At 33.1% G+C, this 23711-nt stretch overlaps 1 protein-coding gene across 1 annotated transcript in view; it reads right to left on the minus strand.

Moving 5' to 3' along the window:
- Window positions 1-1649: 1649 nt before the first annotated feature.
- LOC149805509 (signal recognition particle subunit SRP54) overlaps window positions 1650-23711 on the minus strand; it is a 38109-nt gene continuing 16047 nt past the window's right edge. Inside the window, exons 8-15 of the mRNA XM_089950111.1 lie at window positions 23424-23512; window positions 17263-17363; window positions 15022-15108; window positions 12825-12898; window positions 9509-9617; window positions 4324-4494; window positions 3502-3600; window positions 1650-3216 (exon numbers count right to left, since the gene is read on the minus strand). Of these exons, the coding sequence (XP_089806237.1) occupies window positions 3125-3216; window positions 3502-3600; window positions 4324-4494; window positions 9509-9617; window positions 12825-12898; window positions 15022-15108; window positions 17263-17363; window positions 23424-23512 (822 nt within the window). The 3' untranslated portion in view covers window positions 1650-3124. The remainder of the gene's footprint in view (window positions 3217-3501; window positions 3601-4323; window positions 4495-9508; window positions 9618-12824; window positions 12899-15021; window positions 15109-17262; window positions 17364-23423; window positions 23513-23711) is intronic.

Below are 23711 nucleotides of genomic sequence, written 5' to 3' on the forward strand. Positions count from 1 at the left end.
GCAATAAACCGACAATGAACAGTGCAAAACTAGCATCTAACTAGCCTGAGCGTTTTCTGCTCTAAATGAGTGTTTTTCAAAGGCAAATACAAAACAGAGAAACCATTGCAGTTACAACACTTTACTAATTCAACAGGAATAAAATTTTAAAGTTTTTGTTTCAACTAGTTTACTTAACATGATATGGATGCTGAAAAATATTTGATACTGACCTTGAAACCGATGAGCCATAATGCCATTTAAAATGAAGAAATAACATTGAATATGCAGCACTGTGCTTTTTTTTTTGTCATTGCTGATACCTTGTGCTATGACTAATGCACAGCTCACATATGTATAATTTGTTTAAAAATAATACATAAATAACTCCAAGGTAAAATTTGCCCCAAAACTTTCTTAATTTACAAGTATCCTATTGAAAACATTACTTTCGATTTATTACAGCTTTTGATTTATGCCATATCCTCATGAATAAATCAATGGCATACACTGAGCATCACTTTTTAAAACTTGTCTTATAAAAAAGAAAATTAAAAAAGTGAAAAAGGTGAGGACAAAAATGAGTGCCCCAGTTGGAAGGCATGTAAAACTCGTCACCTATTTACAAATGATGTTCTGAAAGTTGATATTAGGAGACATTACTAGATGAGATAAGCAGTGATGATTGCTAAATGAAAAGTTGCACTAATATGTCACACTAAGAACAGGAACTCTACTAGTCTTTACTGAAAATTGGCTCCATTTGCCTTGCACTGAATGAGGTTGTGATTTAAAATTATAATCACAGTTTTATGTTTACTAAACTGAATTACCAACTGTTTATTAAGATACTATTATTTCATGGATGTTATCTCCTAAAGTTGGACTAAAGTAACTTTATCTTAAACTACATATAACACAAAATGCCCCCATCAATGTGATGAAAACAAAGAGCAAAGTTCTAAGTCAAGCTACAACTCCATATAATTCTTCATAAAAGGTGAAAGTTGAGCCTGACCTACATTTTAAGGTAAATTCTCTCTGAAATCCTTTAAAAGTCATGGAGCAGAAACAAAATTCAGGACAGGAAAGAATGAATGAAATTGGGTAACACTAATAGGTCCCCCTCCTATCCAAACCCTCCTCCTTTACATTCCCCATCATATATATATAGACAGCACGTGTGTGGAAGTGAAACTAAGAAAACTGGAGAGCATGACCTCAAGACAGATTTCATATCTTGGGATATAATTTAGGATAAATGGATGAACACTGTATGTGAGATATTAGAATTTGATCCACCTCTTGCTGCTCATCCAGGAGTGGGAGAGATAATGTCTGAGAACAGCACAAGTATGATTATACTTCAGGTCGGATTTTCATTTGTATATTGTAATACTCAATGTGAGATATTAGAATTTGACCCACCTCTTGCTGCTCATCCAGGAGTGGGAGAGATAATGTCTGAGAACAGCATGAGTATGATTATACTTCAGGGCGGATTTTCATTTGTATATTGTAATACTCAATGTGAGATATTAGAATTTGACCCACCTCTTGCTGCTCATCCAGGAGTAGAAGAGATAATGTCTGAGAACAGCATGAGTATGATTATACTTCAGGGTGGATTTTCATTTGTATATTGTAATACTCAATGCAAAGACACTTCATAAACAATTAATCTTTATTCAGATAACATGACAGGATCAAAGAACTGTTAAACCAAATTGAATGTTCACCAGACAAAGAAATATTTCAAAACACAGATGTCTCCTTCATTAGGATAACATTAAAAAAAACATTTTAAAAAAAGATGGTGCAATGACCTCAATAAATAGAAAATCAAGAGTAAAATATATTTTAAAAAATGATGAAAACAAAATAAGTATTATCTTTTACATCCTGAAAAGGTTTTAAATTATAAATGTAGTCAATATGTTGCTATGGTTACAGATTTGGAGAGTAAAACAACTAAGTTTTTAGAAATACATACAGTGTATACTATCAAATATGTGGCAACGTGTAAAATTCTAACTTAAGTTTTATGGCTATTACAAATGACTGTTATCTTTTAAAGAATTTTAACATAAATGTGTAGTACTTAATGTTACGTTTATTTCAAAGTCTTTGTCTACTATTGTTTACACTTTTTGATATTTACACTGTCAAACCTTTCCTTCTAAAGGCATCATATAGCTAGTACTGTGCTGATTTCCCATTATGTCTACTACATACCAATGCTGATAGTTTATTTTTCATGGAATTCATATTTATTCTTCTACTTTTGAAAAATTACACATTCAGGACTGAAGTCACACTCCATAAATAAAACTAGCTAAAAAGCAGAAGGAAAAAGACTATGATCTTATGTGAACATAATTTTCATCCTCCAGATTTAAAAATTAAATGAATTTTAGCTATGAAAAAAAAATTATTAATAACAATGCCTTTATGTGTTACAATCCACATTTACATGGCATAGAAATTTAAATGACAAAACCAACAGAAAGCAGCATAAAAATGTCAGAAATTATTTGAGACCAGCTCCCAAACCTTGACATCACAAGAGGCTATCTCTAATATAATTAGAACAGCAAAATATGTGAATAAATATAAACTATTTTATCAGTTTAATTTGTCAAATATAATATAAAGTCAATGTGGCACATGATAAATTTAATTGAAAAAAAAACCTGCAAGTCTTCAAAATGAAATATAAACATAAACTGTTTCAACACCAGACACATTATTATTGAAATCTTGCATTTACGTTCCTTTCCTTCCACTTGATAATCTTACAACTCTTCTGAGCATCAAACCTTTACTTTGGATCATACTCTATATAAAACACATTTGATTCCAGACACAGGGAGGTTCCTAGACACACAGGGTATCTAACAAATGTATGTGCACTGCAAATTTCTACACATGGTCAGAGACCATTCAAAGGCATTATACGAGTACGGAAAAATATTTTGATTTAGAATTCAAATTTTCTTTTCAAACGATGATACAATAATTGTCATATTTAACATCTTTATGCAACATATCTTTAAATTAACTGCTGAACTGTGACTAAACTTGTGCAACTAAAGCATGTTTGACAAATGCTTTATACATCATTAATGTTTTTGTTCTGTGATGACTATCTGTCTGTAAAGTTGAACATATTGCCAAGTTTTCCTGATGCTCCTTGCTGGAATTGCCTCATCATGTTATTCAGTCCAGCCATTCCACCTGAAAACAGAAAGCACACAAGTTTAATAACTGAACAAAGGTTTTAAAAGTGAAAGAAAGCCTAAGTTCATGCTGATAGAAACATATCTAAAATCTTCAGAGCTGATCTCTGACATGTTAATTTCAGGAAATTTACCAGGGATTTTAATGCTTTGTTGATTTTGACATGTTGAATTAATTTGTGGTCATTCAAGTTTGTCTGCTGAAATACATTCAGCAGTCTGGTATCTATACATGTGAGAATGGATTAAAAATAATGTACACTAAGACACTTGGATGTCTTACCCATTTGCTGCAGTACTCTAGGGTCCATCATCTTCGCCATCTGTTGGTTTAGTTTGGCCATCTGGGTAGGGTTCACATTCTTATTCATGTCTCCACTCGCTGTAACACACACACATATTTCAACAATAAATCATTATTTTTCACAAAAATATTTAAATAAAAACTGCAGTGAATTGCACTCTGATGCACATTTTGTAAAATCTAAAATTTTAATGCAAAATTTGAAATTGTTAATAATGATACCAATGATGCTGATAAAAAAGATATCGATATCCTTCTAGCTGTAAAGTCTGGCAACTGAAGAATGGACAAATTGGGATAAAGAGCCGGAAACTGATTTTTTATTTACTTATTTCAGAAACAATACAAGTCCTTAAATCTGTATAAAACTTAAAAGAAATAATTTCTTTGAGACACATTGTATGTTTAGATATAAAGATGTTTTACACATGCTTGGAATATTGTTTTCACTAAAAGTTGTTGAAAATTAAAATCCTATCTCAGAGCAGTTCAATTTAAACAAACATGGTACCCAGGGAAGGCAGATTTTTTTAAAAATATATGCCAGTGTGCTTGGATTTCACAGAGTTCATACTAAAATGATAAGAAAATTCTAAATTGCATCTATGGGTGAGAACCCCACATTAAAAGTGCCTTTCCTGGGTCCCATGTATGTTTTGCTTGGACATCTGTCAGTAATGTTTGTTAGTGTGTCCGCACGTCATAAATAGAAAAGAACAAATATTAATTATTAAGATCACTGGTTTTAAAACCTTTACATTTACCAACGTCTTTGAAAACACATTTTTCATAAATATATACCTTTGAACAATCCTTTCATGCCTCCCATCTTCTTCACCATCTGGGCAAACTTTTTGTACTGTGCTAGAAGCTCGTTCACCTCTCTGATGGACACACCTGCACCACGGGCAACACGGGCAACTCTCCCAGGCTGACGGAAAAAAAGTTTCTCTCCATCCAAATTATCCAATTCTGAAAAGTATGAGAATATTTCACCAAATGGTTACAATGAAAAATGTATTCATTAAGTATACATATTTTACAATAAGTCTACTTGCACATTACAATATCCATGACAAGTGTTACCAAAGAGAATCATCAATTTAAACTGATGCTACTTAATGCTGAATGCACTCCTAGTTCAAACATTGTTTACAAACTTATATTAAATATCTAATATGGCAATATGGTGGTCTTTGTGGTAAAGAAAACAAAACGACCATTGAAGAAACCATTAAGCCCTAATGGAAACCACTTTTATAAGGGAGTATTTATCATGTCTGTACTCCTTAGAATGGTACCAAGATGGTCCTTCATGTGCCATGAAACGAGAACCAATCAATCAGTCACTTCTGCATATGCTGAAACTGAAGATCAAACACAGAATTACACATGGTTCCCATGCTTTTCTAAAGATAAATTTCCAGGTAATTTCCAGCATTTTTCCATGATGAAATTAATTTTTTCAAGGTTCACCTATGACCATTAGTGAATGGAATTAAAGAGCATTTTAGATTGTGAAACATGCATTTTCTAAATCTAAAGATGTTTCTCTTTCAAGACTCTCCAAAACATTTAAGTCAGAAAAGATGATCATGTACAAAACCACAAAATGTATCACACGAAACAAGTTTGATTGTATTCCTATAAATTGGCATGTAAAGTCATTTCAATGTAGGGAATAAAAATAACATTATTTTGCTGACCTGCATTTTGTTGCCAAGTGGTAACAACACAATGAACATAAATTAGTTTTGTTTCCTTTCAAAACTTTAATTTTTAAGAATTCTATAGTAATATGTGTGTGTGTGTGTGTGTGCATCTTATAGAAAGTTAACATTTCCTATTACAGTATATATAAAAACATAATAAACGCAATAATTAAAATCTTGTCTTGTAGCAAAAAGAGTTTAACCCTAAATTTATCTATGCCAATAAAATCTCAAAGTAGATTTTTCAAACAACCTAATCTCCTTAAGACGCTCTGGTTAAAAATCCATCTTTAAAAAACATTTTCACATGGACTGATTTAAATTTTGACAAAAGACCTTGAAAATTATATACTGTTGTATAAATGAGGACTGAATTTTCTGTAAAATCAACTTGTCGTCTTGTACTTCGTTAAACCAGTCCCCATACCTGTAATCATAAAGGGGCTCGTATTGTGTTTTAATATATAATACATGGGACGAAAATTTCTCATTTAAGCTCTGAGATTCAACAATTTGGACTACAAATTTGGCTTAAAATGATTAGCAGTGTTTTTTTATCTGGGGTTTCCTCCAAATATTCCCACACCATTTTTCATATTTGGACATTTAGGTTGGGGTGTGGGATCATTGCAACTGCATATCGAAAATTTGGAATTTGCCGCCACCATGTGTAGCAACATATGGTAGTAACTTACCAGTGGGCCGAGCAAATTTAAACTTATGTTATATCGACTCATACCTGCATGAAATTGATAGGAAAATGATTTATTTTCTCAAAAATGGCAAGTATTATAAATGTTATATCTTTAATCCGCTGGGAGACTAGATGAAACCATAGTATAGATGAAACCTGACCCTGCACTTGCCATTTGCATTACTAGTCACATGACTTCACAAATCTCAAACGACAACATCGGAAGTCCAACAGTCACATGGTATCAACAACAAACTCCTTTTTAATGTTGTTGTACAAAAATTCAATAATATTAAATTAAAGTCAGATACTTTTTGTAAAAATGAGCCCTCTGGCCAGTCTGATTTATCAAGCAGAGAGCACATGTCAACATGGTAGTCACGTGATACAACAAAACTCCAGAAGTTGTTCTCAGAATACATAAATATGGAGAATTTTGTGTTCTTTCATTTTTGCATTTTTGTTACAACCAGCGTATCATGTTCATTTAATATTTTTTTTATAAATTTTATCTACAACATTTGAAAATGTGGCTTGTTAGATTTGTGTACTCATGCGACTAGCAATGCAAATCACAAGTACCAGGTAACATTTCATCAATGCCGTAGTTTTATCTTGTCTTTCAGCAGATTAAAGACATAATGATTTTAATACTAACAATTTTTGAGAAAATAAATAATTTTCATATCGATTTCTTGCATTTATCACTCGATCTAACAATGTTTGCCCGGCCATCTGGTATGTGGTTACGCTCTGATCCATACTACATCCTCCGAATATTCTGGTTAGAACTCAATAAATTTAACTCACAATCAGTTTAGTTACGACTCAATTAAGTGATTGTTTCGGGTGTCAAGTAGTGGTGGAAAATTCCTGTTTATTTCCCGACTTTCATCAATATTTGTGAAATTCAAGGTCTTTTCATGGTCGGGAAATTTTTTATTATTTCTCACGACTTTTCCCCCATTTTCTGGTAGCGATGGGGAACCCTGATTACAGCACTGAATTGTCATCATTACTGATCTGTACATTCCTACTCACCAAATGCCCTCACCACTGACCCATATAGGACCTATTGGCAAATTGCTTTTGTCACTGACTTAAACAGGCCCATACTGACTAAATGCTATCATCACTGATCAAAACAGGCCCTACTATAGTCTGACTATACATCCCCGTTTGTTTGTACCCCTCAACCAATTTCAATAATGAAAACATTTAATGTGATAAAAAGTGCACAGAACTAAGTCAATTGAATCACTGATTTATAATTTCTAACCTGACTGTGACCAAAATGGCACTAATGCTGGCATCCCTGGCACCCTTTCATGCTTAACGGACCTTCCATACTAACACAGCGCCACATTGCGTACACTATAGGCAAGTTTATTTCCATCAAACAACATAATGACGTAGTTAATCCTGTTCGGCAACCATTACGCTGAGAGTTTGGAATTATATCCCTTTGCACACATGAACATAGAAATTTAACCGCTTGTTAAATCAATGTGAAAAGCAAATTTGTTGTTGTCATTATTTTCCTTTGCTTGATTCGACATTCTAAATACTGGAAAGCAGACGACTTATGTATGTACTTCTGTAGTGGTGACACACCCATTTGCTGAAAACAGACTTGTCCAGGAACTGGAAATGGATCTGAACATGTCCGTCTATTACATTGAAAACTTCCGTTAAGCATGAAACACACAGATAATCACAGTGTTAGGGCCACTCTACTCACAGTCAGGTTAGAAACTATAAATCAATGAATTAATTGACTAAGTTCCTTGCACTTTTTATCACATAAAAGGTTTCCATTATTTAAATCGGTAGGGGGTACAAATAAACGGGTTTGTACTGTCAGACTATAACTGCCATCATCACTAACCAAAAGAGGTCCTACTGATTCAATGCCATCACCACTGACCTAAACAGGTCCTAATAACTAAATGCAATCACCACTGACTTGAACAGGTCCTACTAACTGCCACTGTCACAAACCTAAACAGGTCCTACAGGTCTGACTGACTAAATGCCATCACCTGACCTAAACAGGTCCTACTAACTGCCATCATCCCAAACCTAAACAGGTCCTAATGACTAAATGCAATCTCCTGACCTAAACAGGTCCTACTAACTGCCATCGTCACAGGCATAAACAGGTCTAACTGACTAAATACTATCACCTGACCTAAACAGGTCCTACTAATAATGCTATCATCACTGATTTCAACAGGTCCTGCTGAGTAAATGACATCATCAATGACCTAAACAGGCCCTACTATAGAATGCCATTATCACTGACCTAAACTGGCCCTACTATATAATGCCATCACCACTGACCTAAACAGGCCCTACTATAGAATGCCATCACCACTGACCTAAACAGGCCCTACTATAGAATGCCATCACCAATGACCTAAACAGGCCCTACTATAGAATGCCATTATCACTGACCTATAGAGACCCTACTATAGAATGACATCATCACTGACCTATACAGGCTCTACTATAGAATGTCATCACCAATGACCTAAACAGGCCCTACTATAGAATGCCATTATCACTGACCTATACAGACCCTACTATACAATGCCATCACCACTGACCTAAACAGGCCCTACTATAGAATGCCATCACCACTGACCTAAACAGGCCCTACTGTACAATGCCATCACCACTGACCTAAACAGGCCCTACTATAGACTGCCATTATCACTGACCTATACAGACCCTACTATAGAATGACATCATCACTGACCTATACAGACCCTACTATAGAATGACATCATCACTGACCTATACAGGCCCTACTATATAATGCTATTATCACTGACCTATACAGGCTCTATTAACTCAGTGAAACATCATGTTTTATCCACATGTCTAGTAGTATGGATAAAGGTCTTCTGGCATAAATTATCTCCAGATTTATAACTATTATGTCTCTATTATAATGTTATACCACCTTTTAAAGTCCAAGTAGTGAACAATAAAAGTATCTGTTAAAAAACTTCCTCAAATCCTATTTTGCAATCATGAAGAGAGCTATGACTCTTCCAAGAGTAATTAACAGCTGCAAACAACAATTTTCCTTATTTTTCCAAATGATTAGCCACCACCTCTGCAATGATCTGCTCTAAATGGAAGCACTGTTCACTTTTAATCACTTTTTGTTCTTTTATTTTTATTTCTGATCCTATTCTTTTCTTTTTTCTCAACTTTATATATGTTTGACACTTTTTAATTGACAATTTCTCCGTTAACTTCATTTTTTTCTTTACCATCATCTTTCACCTACTCCATTGCTGTTTTATCTTCCTGCTTTATATACCCTGGCTTAATGCTAATCTTCATTTTGACAATAAAAATAATTTATATATTTTTTTGTCATTAAAACGTTATATCATCTTATTTATATTTCCAATTTTTTGTACCATAAAAGGAAAAGAACATTATAAGCTGCTGGCTTTCATTCGAATCTTTACCTTCTGTATTGTACTTCTTTAAATCTCCAATTACAAATTTATGAAATAAAATCTGTTTAACTAATCCATTATACTCCTGAACTTTATCTGACCTTGGTCATTCATGCTGTCCATGATAGTCATCAATTTCTGTAGTCTTTTCATGGACTCCTCCTCTCCACCTTTTGTCAAGAAATCAGAGCTGAACCCTGGGATCATGCCCTGTAATACAGAAACAGGGGTGAACATTTTTACCTTCATCTGTTGCCACTGTGCTACATTTGCTGACAACTTCATGACACAATTATTACAACTCTCATACCAATCAATTAACTCAGAACTTACTTAAAACAACATATTTTATTGATACTAATTTAGCATACATAATTTGGAACTCTGATCTGAAAAGGAAATATATTCAATACAAAGACATACAAATTGAAGGAAGTTTATAAGAATGTGTATTGGGGCTTTGCGGAAGAAGTATGTAAATCTTGGTAAACTTTTATTAAATGTGTGAAAATTGTGGATTAATCAAGAAACATATATATATATATATATATATATATATATATATATATATATATATATATATATATATATATATATATATATATATATATATCTGTGTGTGTGTGTGTGTGTGTGTGATATCAATAATATAAGATTACATTATCAGTTACAGTCAAACAAGCCTATAAAAACTAAACTTCTTTAAGTGAAAACCATAATGGACTTTAGTTACTTTATGTTCAAGCAAAACGAACTATCCAAACAAGTTGGTCCATCAGATGAAGTGGTATCTGCCATTTTTATTTCACGCTAAGACTACTGGTGTTTCTGTACCAAGCAACAAAATACTAAACATATTTTTAATACAGCCTGGCATATTTTGAATAAGTATTTCATCAATCAAGAGGTTTTGTAAAATTTAATTTTGGAGCCCCACATTTAATCTATTCACGTATAATTTCATCAAATTAATAATCCTGCATTTAATAGCTGAGTGATTTCTTGTCATGAAAGAAATTCTTAGCAATATGATTTTCATCAAGCATTAACTTCCCTCTATAAAGTTCTGCTCATACAAAAAGACAGATCCTCCAATTTAACGTTTTCATTTTAATGTTTCCCTTAAGGATAAGAAGTTCTCAACTAAAATGTCTTTGGAATAACCTTTTTTGAATGCATTATACATGATGCAAAAACATTTTTACAAAACCTATTATCAACACTTCCAATGTATCCCTCTGTGATTGTACCAAATTATATGTTGTTATAAAATAATAAAATAATGCAGCACTATCTTTGTGTCTTCTCAAGTACTCTTCAGACCCAACATATTTTGAGAGAATGTACATCTATTTTTTGTTAATCAAAAAAATGTAAGCCAACACTCTTCACAAGTTTAGATTATTACTGTCCTTTCTACCTATCTAATGATTCATTTCATAAAAACCATTTATCTATTCAACTTATTGAGGAACAATTCTCAAAGATTGGAGAAAGTAATATAAAATAAATGATTTATTTTTCATAAAATAAGCACTTCATCATAGTTGTTTTAAACAGACTAGGAATTTTGTTAACTGCTTTGTTAATCTTTCAACATCACTGAATTTACTATCATAAATTAAATTTATCATTTGATTTAAATCAGTAGATTCAATAATCCTTATATTGTACAAGAATTTTTCACAAATTCTGGACAAAAACAAAGACTTTTAATCTGTATAATTTTGATTCACATCACTTTTGTTTTCTCCATATGTACAGTAAGGCTAGAGAGTTTAGGAATTTGCTATATTTATGAGTTTTTTTTTTTACATCCATCTGGACTTTATGAAGTTCCATTAGCATAATCTGATATTAAAAATCCATTTTCATTTACAATAATAGCATTATTACCTCTATTTTCTTAGTCATTATTGACAAAATCACTAAACAGAATAAGAACAAAGTGAAAGGCACAGTGTTGTGGGGGGTCTCTTTGTCTGTATCCTCAATATATGGGTGTGCAAATATTTGAAGGTAAAAATATGAAGTACAATTTTTCAAATACATAAAATGTTGACATTTTCAATAAAAAAGAATTCTCAGCCCAAACATTACAGGACAATAGGTCTGTTTTTATGTGTTGATCAATTTTTCTTATTTGGTGGCGCTCTACAGTTTTGTATTTTGCATAAGGTTAGGATTTTAAAGAAAAAAAATTTCCCCAGCTTTTCTCACTGGTTATACTGGTTATTTAAAAAAGACCTTGTATATCTTAGGTATAATTCAAAGAACCTTTAATTCCCTTTATTTTGGTATATGATTGATGGGTGTAATATGGGTTATGGAGTATACAGCTTGGCCTTACTCCAGATGTGCACCTTTCAAAAAAAGTGCTAGCTCCACTTGGTCATTTTCACTTCCTGAACTTCAGAGATAAATTGTATAAAAAAGAGCCAATAACATTTTTTTTACATTTTTATATATTTGGTAATTCATTCACTGCACTTTCAGAAGCTGGTATTGTCTAGTCTGGCAAAATTCATTTTCCCTATTTTAACAGCTGCTATGGATAGTGTACTTTAGACTAATTCAGGCTGATTTTTTAGCACAAGGGAGCATTCATTTTAGTTAGCAATGTGTTTAAATCATGTACAATTTCCAAAAGTACAATATCCAAAGACATATCATCCACATTACATTAATGTAGCATAGAGGTATGCCACCATTCTCTCATCTGTAAATGTTTTAAATGCAAACAACTTCACCTTACCTACGTCACTTTCTCAAAAGTACATAATAACTGGTGAGCGCCCCCTTTCCTCACTGCACCAATGTTCTTGCCACGCATTTTTGCATGGTTGCATGCTCATGCAGCATGTGCTAATGTTTTTGCCATATGTGCATGCTCAGGCAGTCTGTGCCAATGTTTTTGGCCATATTTGCATGCTCAGGCAGTCTGTGCCAATGTTTTTGGCCATATTTGCATGCTCAGGCAGTCTGTGCCAATGTTTTTGCCATATTTGCATGCTCAGGCAGTCTGTGCCAATGTTTTCGGCCATATCTGCATGCTCAGGCAGTCTGTGCCAATGTGTTCGGCCATATCTGCATGCTCAGGCAGTCTGTGCCAATGTTTTTACCATATTTGCATGCTAAAGCAGTCTGTGACAATGTTTTCGCCATATCTGCAAACTCAGGCAGTCTGTGCCAATGTTTTTGCCATATCTGCAAGCTCAGGCAGTCTGTGCTAATGTTTTTGCCACGTATTTTGCCTGCTCAGGCAGTCTGTGCCAATGTTTTCGCCATATTTGCCTGCTCAGACATCTTGTGCCATATTACTTTTGACAAAGTTTTCAATATTCATAAAGTAACATTTCAATTATTTTACATCAGCACATATATTCCAGAATGTAACATGTACAGTGCAAATCTTACCATGATTTGTCCAAACGGTCCCATCTTCATAATGTTCTGAAATTGCTCATACATGTCTCTGAGAGTGAACTGACCTGAAATATAGTAAAATATATACATTGCATTTTATCATCGTATGCAATTATCATCAATTTGAGTAACACATCTGGTCCAAACAAATCAAATGACTCAATATTAAAAGAACTAGGACATTATACACACGCATATTATATATATATATATATATATATATATATATATATATATATATATATACAAAAAAAGAATCAAAATAAACATAAACTTCTACTCAATTTTTTCAAAACTATGAAACTATGATCACCTATTTAACCAAGTTGGATATGGTATTCATTATGCACCAAACGCAAAACTAATGATCAAATAACTAATTTGTATTCATGATCTGGAAATTACCAAGTCTAGCACATATTTCTTTTCTATTTTCATTCTGCCAGATCTATTGGGTTCATTGGCTATGCAAGAGAGGAGTATCCAAGCTGGAATAATGACAAAACAATACTTTAATTTATATAAATGTAGAAATCACCCCTTCTGCCAACAAAAGTGGACTTTTAAGGCAGATGGTCACTCATAACAAGTCTATGAAGAAGGACCAGTTTTCAATTCTGAAATTAAACTTTGTTTAAGAAGAACAAATGCCCATAATTACTGCACATATTTTATTTTTCAAATTTCTTGTTAAAATACATAAAAACATGTATATATAGAGCAATAAAACATAACCAGTCATACAGTAATCAGTTTTATTTCAATGTTCAAATGAAGTCTATCCATAACCTGTAAACTATTTTAACACTAAGTCACACAAGATATAAATAACAAATGGATCGACTGGGTATGTCAAAAGGTATAACAGTGTTTCCCTTTACTCTCATTTCTGCGTCAGAGACCCACCAAATTTTTTTTGGACCCCCAGTCATAAGACCAAGGATTGTATTTTACTCATTCTGACCCCAAATCTGACACCTGGGGAAATTTTACTCTAAGTCTTGCATTCCTACGAGAAACACTGGTCTATTGCTGACACAGATGTGCTAAGCTGAACATACAATGAGGTCTATGACTGCGGCACTTAAGGAATAGTAGCACTAAATAATTAACAAAGAATGTGAATCTTTACAATAACTATTAAATTAACTCATCCCAAAAATGCCAGTGGCTTATTTAAAGAGAAAAAGACAAAGACCTCATTTCACCCAAGTCTCTGTGTGTGTGATTTGGATTTTTAATGTAGCTTTAACAATTTTTCAGTCATATCGCTACAATGTCTGCAGTGTGGCAGTTTATAGTAATGTCTAGCACTGGGGCATCATGCCGCAGACATGTAGCATGATGTCCCACCCAGTCACATTATCCTGACACCAGGCCGACCAGTGCTAACACTAACCTCTTAATGCTGAGCGCCAAGCAAGGCAGCTGTTAGTATCATTTCTGCAAGTGTTTGGTATGACTAGGCCGGGGATCGAACCCACAACCTCCCACATCCAAGGCGGATGCTCTAACCACTAGGCCACCGTAGCAGTTTCAACCCAGTCATTATGTATTGTAATTCTACAGCCAAATGAATTACAGCAGTACCCATCATGCTACAATGAAAGCAAGATGACAGGATCTCTTATTATGACATTACTGGCATAGTCCAAGCAACAATATGAAGTTCTGAACTGACTATGCACTCATGCTTGCTAAGCCTTTCAAGACGGACATGTTAATAGGGATGAGAAGATAAAGACACTACATTGGCAATATGTTAAATGTGTACTTCAGTCATGTTTATGGTATGTAGTGCAAAACTCTACCATATCCATTTAAGGAAACCAGTAACCAGACTTAACTTCAACCCCTCCATTTCTGTGTAACTTGCTTCAAAACAAAATGTACTTCAGCTGCAGATTTTAGTTGGCATTTGTGGTTGCAAAGGATAATAACAAAGACCTAAAGTATTCATAGCTATATTGAAACACACATTCTGCCAAAAAATCAGTCACTGGTCACCAGTACATTTGCATAGTAAAATCGGCATGAATGAAAGGTAGATGCTAAAAGCAGAGGTCCCTAAAATGAAGTTTAAGGGTATAAATTTGAGGTAAAATGCAATGTCATTGGTCCTTTGTAGAATATTCTCTCTTCTTGAAAAGGAAAAGATATTTAACAGGATTTTGGCTCAAAAACTCACCATGTTTAATTTTCTTCATCAATTCCTCATTATCGTCCAATTTCAGCTCATTGACTTTGTCTATCAGTCCTTCTATATCACCCATACCTGAAAAGAGAATAAAAAATACCCTGCATATAGATGTATCTTATCAGTAGTTATAATTATATTAAAAATAATTTGATCTGTGTTTGTAAAACATGTAGATAAAAGCACAAAAGTTTATCTACCTTGCAAAAAATCATTTAATTTTACCTGGTCATATACATGTGAACATAAACATATACACCGAACTTCAAGTGGTTCCTGTATAATTATGCTACATGTATAAGTAGACATATACATGGAACTTCATTTCCCCAAGGTCAAGTAGTTCCTATATAACTGTGCTACATGTGTATGTAAACATACACACATAACTTCAACTGCCAAGCACAAGTGGTTCCTTTAAATTCTTGCTAAATGTGTACATATACAAAAAAATGGAACTTCATTTCCCAAGAGCAAACAGTTCCTGTATAATTGTGCTACATGCATATATAAACATACAAATGGAACTTTATTTCCCTAGGGCGAGTAGTTCTTTTATAATTGAGCTACATGTGTATGTAACTTCAATTGCCAAGGGTATTTGATTCCTGTGTAATTTTGCTACATGTGTATGTCAACATTCAAATGCAACTTCAATTGCCAAGGACAAGACATTCCTGTATAATTGTGCCACATGTGTATATAAACATACACATGGAACTTCATTTTCCATGAGCAGTGGTTCCTTTATAATTGTGCACACAAGGTTTTCCTTAAAATAAGTCCAAAATATAAAATTCAAAATCTTATTTCCAAAAATGGAAAAGCTGCTTTACTTGCCTGAAAATCTAATCAAGACATCTATCTACACATACATTTTAGATATCCCTACTAAACTTAATTCATTTAGATTAAATGCTTTTTCTGATTTCTCAGATTCATTTTTATTGTTTCTTTTACAAAATAGCAATGAGATCAGATCAAAGGTTATCTAAGTATTAGAGTCATCTCCCTTACATTTAGTATGTGTACAAAACACCAACATGAATTGTAACTATTATAATATTAATAATACCAAATGCAGGTAGTTCAGAGAGAGAGAGAGAGATAGAGAGAGAGTGTGTTTTTGAAGTATTTTTGGTCTCAAATCTCACAGTGCTAACAATTGTTTTTACCAACAAAGTCAAAGACCAGAGAGCTCAAAAATTTAAAAAATACTAGAAAAAATTGCTTTAATAGCAAGAAAATCTAATCAGGTCATCAAAATAAGCATAGAAACATGCCTACTAAATTTCACATTTCTGTGTCTAGTTGCTTTAGTAACTGCCCTAACATGGTTCTCATAACAGGCATATGAAAGGTATACTGAGAGACGGGATATAAGATGCCTCTGATGAACCATGCAAATGTACAGGCACAAATAGCAGGGTAGTTTTTCCTGCATTTTTTTTATAAGCATTCTGCTGCCCTTAATTAGTGTGATGCAAATATTATTTTACAGTTTATTTGATCTTTATTAGATAATACTTTTGATTTGACAAAAAAGTTTTGTATTAGTTTTGGCATTTATGGATATAGAACAAACTGTGAACCTCTATAATGGGTACAGAGATATCTGTGCATTAAGTCTACAACCTCTATAATGGGTACAGAGATATATGTGTATTATTAAGTCTAGAACTTCTATAATCGGTACAGAGATATCTTTGTATTAAGTCTACAACCTCTATAATGGGTACAGAGATATATGTGCATTAAATTTGCAACCTCTATAATTGGTACAGAGATATATGTGCATTAAGTCTACAACTTCTATAATTGGTACACATATCTGTACATTAAGTCTACAACATCTATAATGGGTACAGAGATATATGTGCATTAAATGTGCAACCTCTATAATGGGTACAGAGATATATGTGCATTAAGTCTACAACTTCTATAATTGGTACACATATCAGTACATTAAGTCTACAACATCTATAATGGGTACAGAGATATATGTGCATTAAATTTACAACCTCTATAATTGGTACAGAGATATATGTGCATTAAGTCTACAACTTCTATAATTGGTACACATATCAGTACATTAAGTCTACAATTTCTATAATGGGTACAGAGTTATTTGTGAGTTAAGTCTAATAGTTCCTATCCCAAACAATTTAAAACCGAAACAGAGCAATAATCTGTGTGCTCTGCAAACTTAAAAGTGTTATTCCAAGTCTATACCTAGAAGCTTGCTGACAAATGGCTGAACTTTAAATGACTCAAAGTCGTCTATGTGTTCTCCAGTTCCTATGAATATCACAGGACTTTTTGTGGCTGCTACCCTGAAATGAGATCAATATTATTAAAATTCTGGCAATAAAGGTATGACTTACATGTAATATTTTTTAAATCGCTTTCTCTTCTTTCCCTTTCTGACATTATGCAGCTATAAATGTGAACTTGCAACTTAAAACTATTTAACTATGTGTTATTATAAACAAATGGATGCAAATATTGTTGCTTAAAAATTGGTTCAGCTTATAGGAAACCAGTTATTTAACACATGATAAGTACATGTTGCATTAATTTTAGTTGCTATTGTTTGACACTTCAAATGCAAACAAGTAAAACTTGTCCTTGGATAATTCGGCTATAGTCTGATATCTCAAACTCAGAGACTTGTCTTGAACTGATGGCTACTGAGTATCAAAATTGCATAAAACAGTAGTCACCTTGTAAAATACCATACCCCTGCCACTCCTATCAATTATGATTATCTCTCTATCAATTCAGTATCAAAGTCACTTTTACCTGAGATCAGCAACAAACTATGAAACAAAGGATTCATGCAGTACTATATTTTTGCTGCAAACTATAGTCTAATCAACAGTCTATGTATGTGATCTTCAAAATGTTAACACAAAAACTAAACTTGACAATGGGACTTTAACACTGAAAAAGTCACACCTACTTCTCATTAAGTGAAAAATGCAAACTCAACAATTAGGGCTCTATGTAACATTATATCTTGACCAATAATCACCATATCATATATTGATTTTTTTTTAAAAACTTGATTTCTGTTTGTAAAACAAGTATGACTCCACTCCTGACCTAAAAAACTTAAGTTAAAACACTGAGAACAATTTGAAAAATTGCTATGATAATGCCACAGAAATGTAATCATGTCATCTAAATAACCATACAAACATGCATGGTAAATTTCGATTGTCTAAATCAAGTAGGTTTTGTTTAATCATGTTAACATGGTTTTGTAAAAAAAGTACAAGTCAAAAAACATTATCAAATGTGTACATAGACATACAAGTTCTGCATGCATTGTATCATGTCTGCATCCATGTGATCTTCAGAATATCCACTTTATCTAATTTTCAAACAGTTTAACACAAAACAATCATATTGTCGATGTGAATTCCACCAGTAGAAAAATTGATATATCCCACCATGCTTATGCAGACAAGGCACAACGTTACTTTAATGACCTGAAAAGTGTACATTTGAAAGCAGGTCTATCAAATTTCATTTGCATGTCTCAAGTGGGTTTTTGCTTGATGGTGCTAACAAGGTTTGTGTCTAAAAGTAAAAAAAAAGCCAAAAGTTAAAAAAATTTAAAAACTGAAAACTTTGAGTAGTGGCCCGAAAATCTATCTACTTATAGCTTAACGGTTTATTTATTTTTGCACTAACACAGATTCAGGACAAGCACTCTGATGTAAGGATACACAGCTGCATAACAATACACCTTCTGCTGCTATTGTAGAGGCATAAAAAACAATCCTCAATACAAAATCCTGAAACTGTTGTCAGTACTGTTAAAACAGCTACTGGAAAATGATACAAAGGTTTAACAACACTATCTATTCATTCAGGAAAGACAAAAAGGACATACCAGATCTCACTACACTATGTATTAATTTGGGAAGACAAAAAGGACATACCAGATCTCACTTTACTATGTATTAATCTGAGAAGACAATAAGGACATACCAACATACCAAGGTCTCACTACACAATGTATTAATCTGAGAAGATAATAAGGACATACCAAGGTCTCACTACACAATGTATTAATCTGAGAAGACAATAAGGACATACCAAGGTCTCACTACACAATGTATTAATCTGGGAAGACAATAAGGACATACCAGATCTGACTACACTATGTATTAATTTGGGAAGACAATAAGGACATACCAGATCTCACTTCACTATGTATTAATCTGAGAAGACAATAAGGATATACCAAGGTCTCACTACACTATGTATTAATCTGGGAAGACAATAAGGACATACCAGATCTCACTACACTATGTATTAATCTGGGAAGACAATAAGACATACCAGATCTCACTTCACTATGTATTAATCTGGGAAGACAATAAGGACATACCAGATCTCACTTCACTATGTATTAATCTGAGAAGACAATAAGGACATACCAAGGTCTCACTACACTATGTATTAATCTGGGAAGACAATAAGGACATACCAAGGTCTCACTAGACAATGTATTAATTTGGGAAGATAATAAGGACATACAAGATCTCACTTCACTATGTATTAATCTGGGAAGACAATAAGGATATACAAGATCTCACTACACTATGCATTAATTCAAGCAAGGACAATAAGGGCATACCATGGTCTCACTACACAATGTTATTTATTCAAGCAAGACAATAATTACATACCAAGATCTCACTACACTATGTATTAATCCAGGCAAGACAATAACGACATACCAAGGTCTCACTACACTATGTATTAATTCAAGCAAGAAAATAATTACATACAAAGGTCTCACTACACAATGTATTAATTCAGGCATGACAATGAGGACATACCAAGGTCTCAAACGTGTGATATTTTATAGTCATTTGTTATGTATGCACACCAAATTTTTTTTTAATTATACTTAAAAATCCACATTTTTTATGAAAAAACTATTCAGCAATCTCCATAAACAATCTGTTGTATATGTGTGCCAAACACAGATATGACATACATTAATCCCTTCTATTCAACCTAGCCATTCAAACGAAACTTCCCCATGTAAATGTCTATGTGATATATCTTACAATTGTGCTTTTGTACAGCAAATATGGTGCACTGTGTTGCATATGAATGTAACCAAGAGAGTGATGATGAGACAAAAGGGTTCCTTTCTTTTTCCAAAAGACCCTGTTTACCTGGGGAAAAAAGTGGATTGAAGCTGTGGGTTCGAATAGGGTAGGGGGTGGGAAAGTTGTACCAGTTTTGCCGGATTATAGTCCATTCGGCCCAAGGACAATCCTGCCCAAATTGGGCCAAAATTAAGACAATTTGTCCCAACTTGAAAGACAATTCAGCCCATCTTAATAATAGCTTGAACAAGTTCTTTTTTTTAAACAACAAGTAGATACTATATATATATATATATATATATATATATATATATATATATATATATATATAATTTATGTAAGACAAAATGTTTTTGACAATTTGCATAGGTTGTAAGATAGAATAGGTTTAAGGAAAAACTGAACAAATTTAAACAATCTAAACTACCTTGAAATTCTTTAAAAGAAAATAATCATATTTTGTAATGTACATATATATGAGAGAAAACAAACTGACATATCTTGCTCATTCTAATTAAAATATTTATATACAAATTTAAGTCTTTTGGTCAAATTATCAATATTGATTTATTAAACAATAATAGTTAACAGATAATATTCTACAGAATATGTATACATTTTTCGAAGAGTAGCATACATGAGATATAATAAAATATATATTTAATTTTAGGCTTCAGGATGTAACACTACTGCATATAACACTACTGCATATAATACATACTTGATTATGTGAGAGAGAGAGAGAGAGAATAATGCTGACCATTTTAAGAGTGTTTAGTTAGTTGCTGCAATATGAAGCACTTGCCAGTTAATTTATTGTCTGTTTTTATTTTTCAATTTTAATATCTTAGTGTGTGTACACATAAACTGAAAGCTTGTCACAACTAGTCAATATCGTCAATCATATCTGCTCCATTATTCCATACAAATAAGAAAGAAAATAAATGTTTTGAATTTGTGCCCACCCACCCCTGCATGGTACAATAAAACAGATAAACAAAACACTTATCTGAAAATAAAATGAAAGAAACTAACCTTGCATTTATTATCATTTATTCCTTCTTTTTCATCATGTGAAATTTATTAAAGAATAAAATATGTCCACAAACTCCGTATATGTAGTGGATGATGGCTGGCATACTGTAGTGTGTTTCGCTTATGTCAGATAACAAAATCACAAAAGAGATGAGAATATCGCCCGATTGCTTGAAGGCACATGCCATTCACACATGGTACGTTATAAGGTGCAAAATGACCAGGATTGTATTGTATCCAGGTTAACTATATGATGGTAACTCGCAAAAAAAATCATTATTTTAAAATACATTCACTGTGAGTGCAAATGATAATCTTTTCGCTAGCATGGATTACGAAAGTATTTTGAAAGCAAATTATTGCTGCATATACTATTTACCCTGTAAACATCAATTATGATTACATATGACAAACAAATAAAAGCTCAGGTGATGAATAAGCACAATGGCAGCGAGCAATAAACTCCTTATTTAAACTTACTGACAAGATATCAAATACCTAGGTTATTTTATTACAAAGCAAGCCAACCATGGAAACTGACTTTGGATTATTTTAAGTGTGCCAAATTTCTCTTATGAAGTCGGCTGACATGAGGAAGCCAACTTTGGTTCCTTTGGATTCTTTTAAGTGTGTTGATTTTTTTATTTTTTTTTATAAAGTCGGCTAGCATAGGGAAGCTAGAATTAATTCCTTTTTACCTGTATTAATGGGAATTTGGAAAATAAATTGAAACAATGGAACAGTTTTGAAAGCAACACAATCTATAGAGTTGTGCAGGCACATCAATAAAAGGCTGAACAGTAAATTAGTTTTCAATAGTTTCATCTCAATCCATAGTTTGCAGTGTTTTATTTTTCGACAAGAAGAAGAATGTACTTCTTCTTGTGGGAATAAATGTACCTCATTTCCAGTTAGCATCCTCTATAGGTGGGAAATCGTAGCTGAGGGGAAGTAACAGCATTGTATAATTGTATTTCAAATAATTAAATAATTATTTCTTCTTTACACTTGATAATTGTTTTCTTCTTTTTGTCTGAGTATAACTACTTTTAATCATGTAACGCAAATCTGATATAAAAAGAAAAATGTTAGGGTATGGCCTGTGACCTTTAAATCAGGCAAAACAATAAGGACATACCAAGGTCACTCTACACTATCTACTAATTCAGGCAAGGCAATAAGGACATACCAGACCTCACTACACACTGTACTATTTCAGGCAAGACAATAAGCACATACTAAGGTCTAACTACACAATGTATTAATTCAGGCAAGACGATCAGAACATATCAAGGTATCACTACAATGTATTAATTCAGTCAACACAATAAGGACATACCAAGGTCTCACTTCACGATGCATTAATTCAAGCAAGATAATAAGCACATACCAAGGTCTCACTTCACAATGCATTAATTCAAGCAGGACAATAAGCACACACCAAGGTCTCACTACACTGTCTATTAATTCAAACAAGACAATCAGGACATACCAAGGTCTCACTTCACGATGCATTAATTCAAGCAAGATAATAAGCACACACCAAGGTCTCACTTCACAATGCATTAATTCAAGCAGAACAATAAGTATATACCAAGGTCTCACTACACTGTCTATTAATTCAAACAAGACAATCAGGACATACCAAGGTCTCACAAAATTCAGTATTAATTCAAGCAAGACAATAATGACATACCATGGTCTCACAAGATTAAGTATTAATTCAAGCAAGACAATAAGTACATACCAAGGTCTCACAAGATTAAGTATTAATTCTGGCAAGACAATAAGGACATACCAAGGTATCACAAGATTATGTATTAATTCAGGCAAGACAATAAGGACATACCAAGGTCTCACAAGATTAAGTATTAATCCAGGAAAGACAATAAGGACATACCAAGGTCTCACAAGATTAAGTATTAATTCAAGCAAGACAATAAGGACATACCAAGGTCTCACTATATAATGTATTAATTCAGACAAGACACTAAGGACATACCAATGTCTCACTATATAAAGTATTAATTCAGGCAAGACAATAAGGACACACCAAGGTCTCACTATATAATGTATTAATTCAGGCAAGACACTAAGGACATACCAAGGTCTCACTATATAAAGTATTAATTCAGGCAAGACAATAAGGACACACCAAGGTCTCACTATATAATGTATTAATTCAGGCAAGACAATAAGGACATACAAGGAATGATTACTTACGCACTAAGAGCACCACCTCCCTTAGCATGGCCATCTAACTTAGTAATGATCACTGAGGCTACATCCACTTTCTCCTTGAAAGCTCTCGCCTGAAAGCAATTTGACAAGATTGAAAGTCACAACTAAACTCAGATATCTCAAAATATACTGAAAAGATTTTCCAGAATTTTATGATCTGCCTGCTCTGCTTCTTTGGGAACAATAAACATATGGCAATTACTAGCACAAGAAAAGTAGGTCAGTACGACTTACATTTTCAACACATAAAAAATTCTTTGAAATGAATAC

The sequence above is a fragment of the Sinohyriopsis cumingii genome, chromosome 2, assembly GCF_028554795.1.
Source record: "Sinohyriopsis cumingii isolate HCF-2022 chromosome 2, ASM2855479v2, whole genome shotgun sequence".
Lineage (NCBI taxonomy): Eukaryota > Metazoa > Mollusca > Bivalvia > Unionida > Unionidae > Sinohyriopsis > Sinohyriopsis cumingii.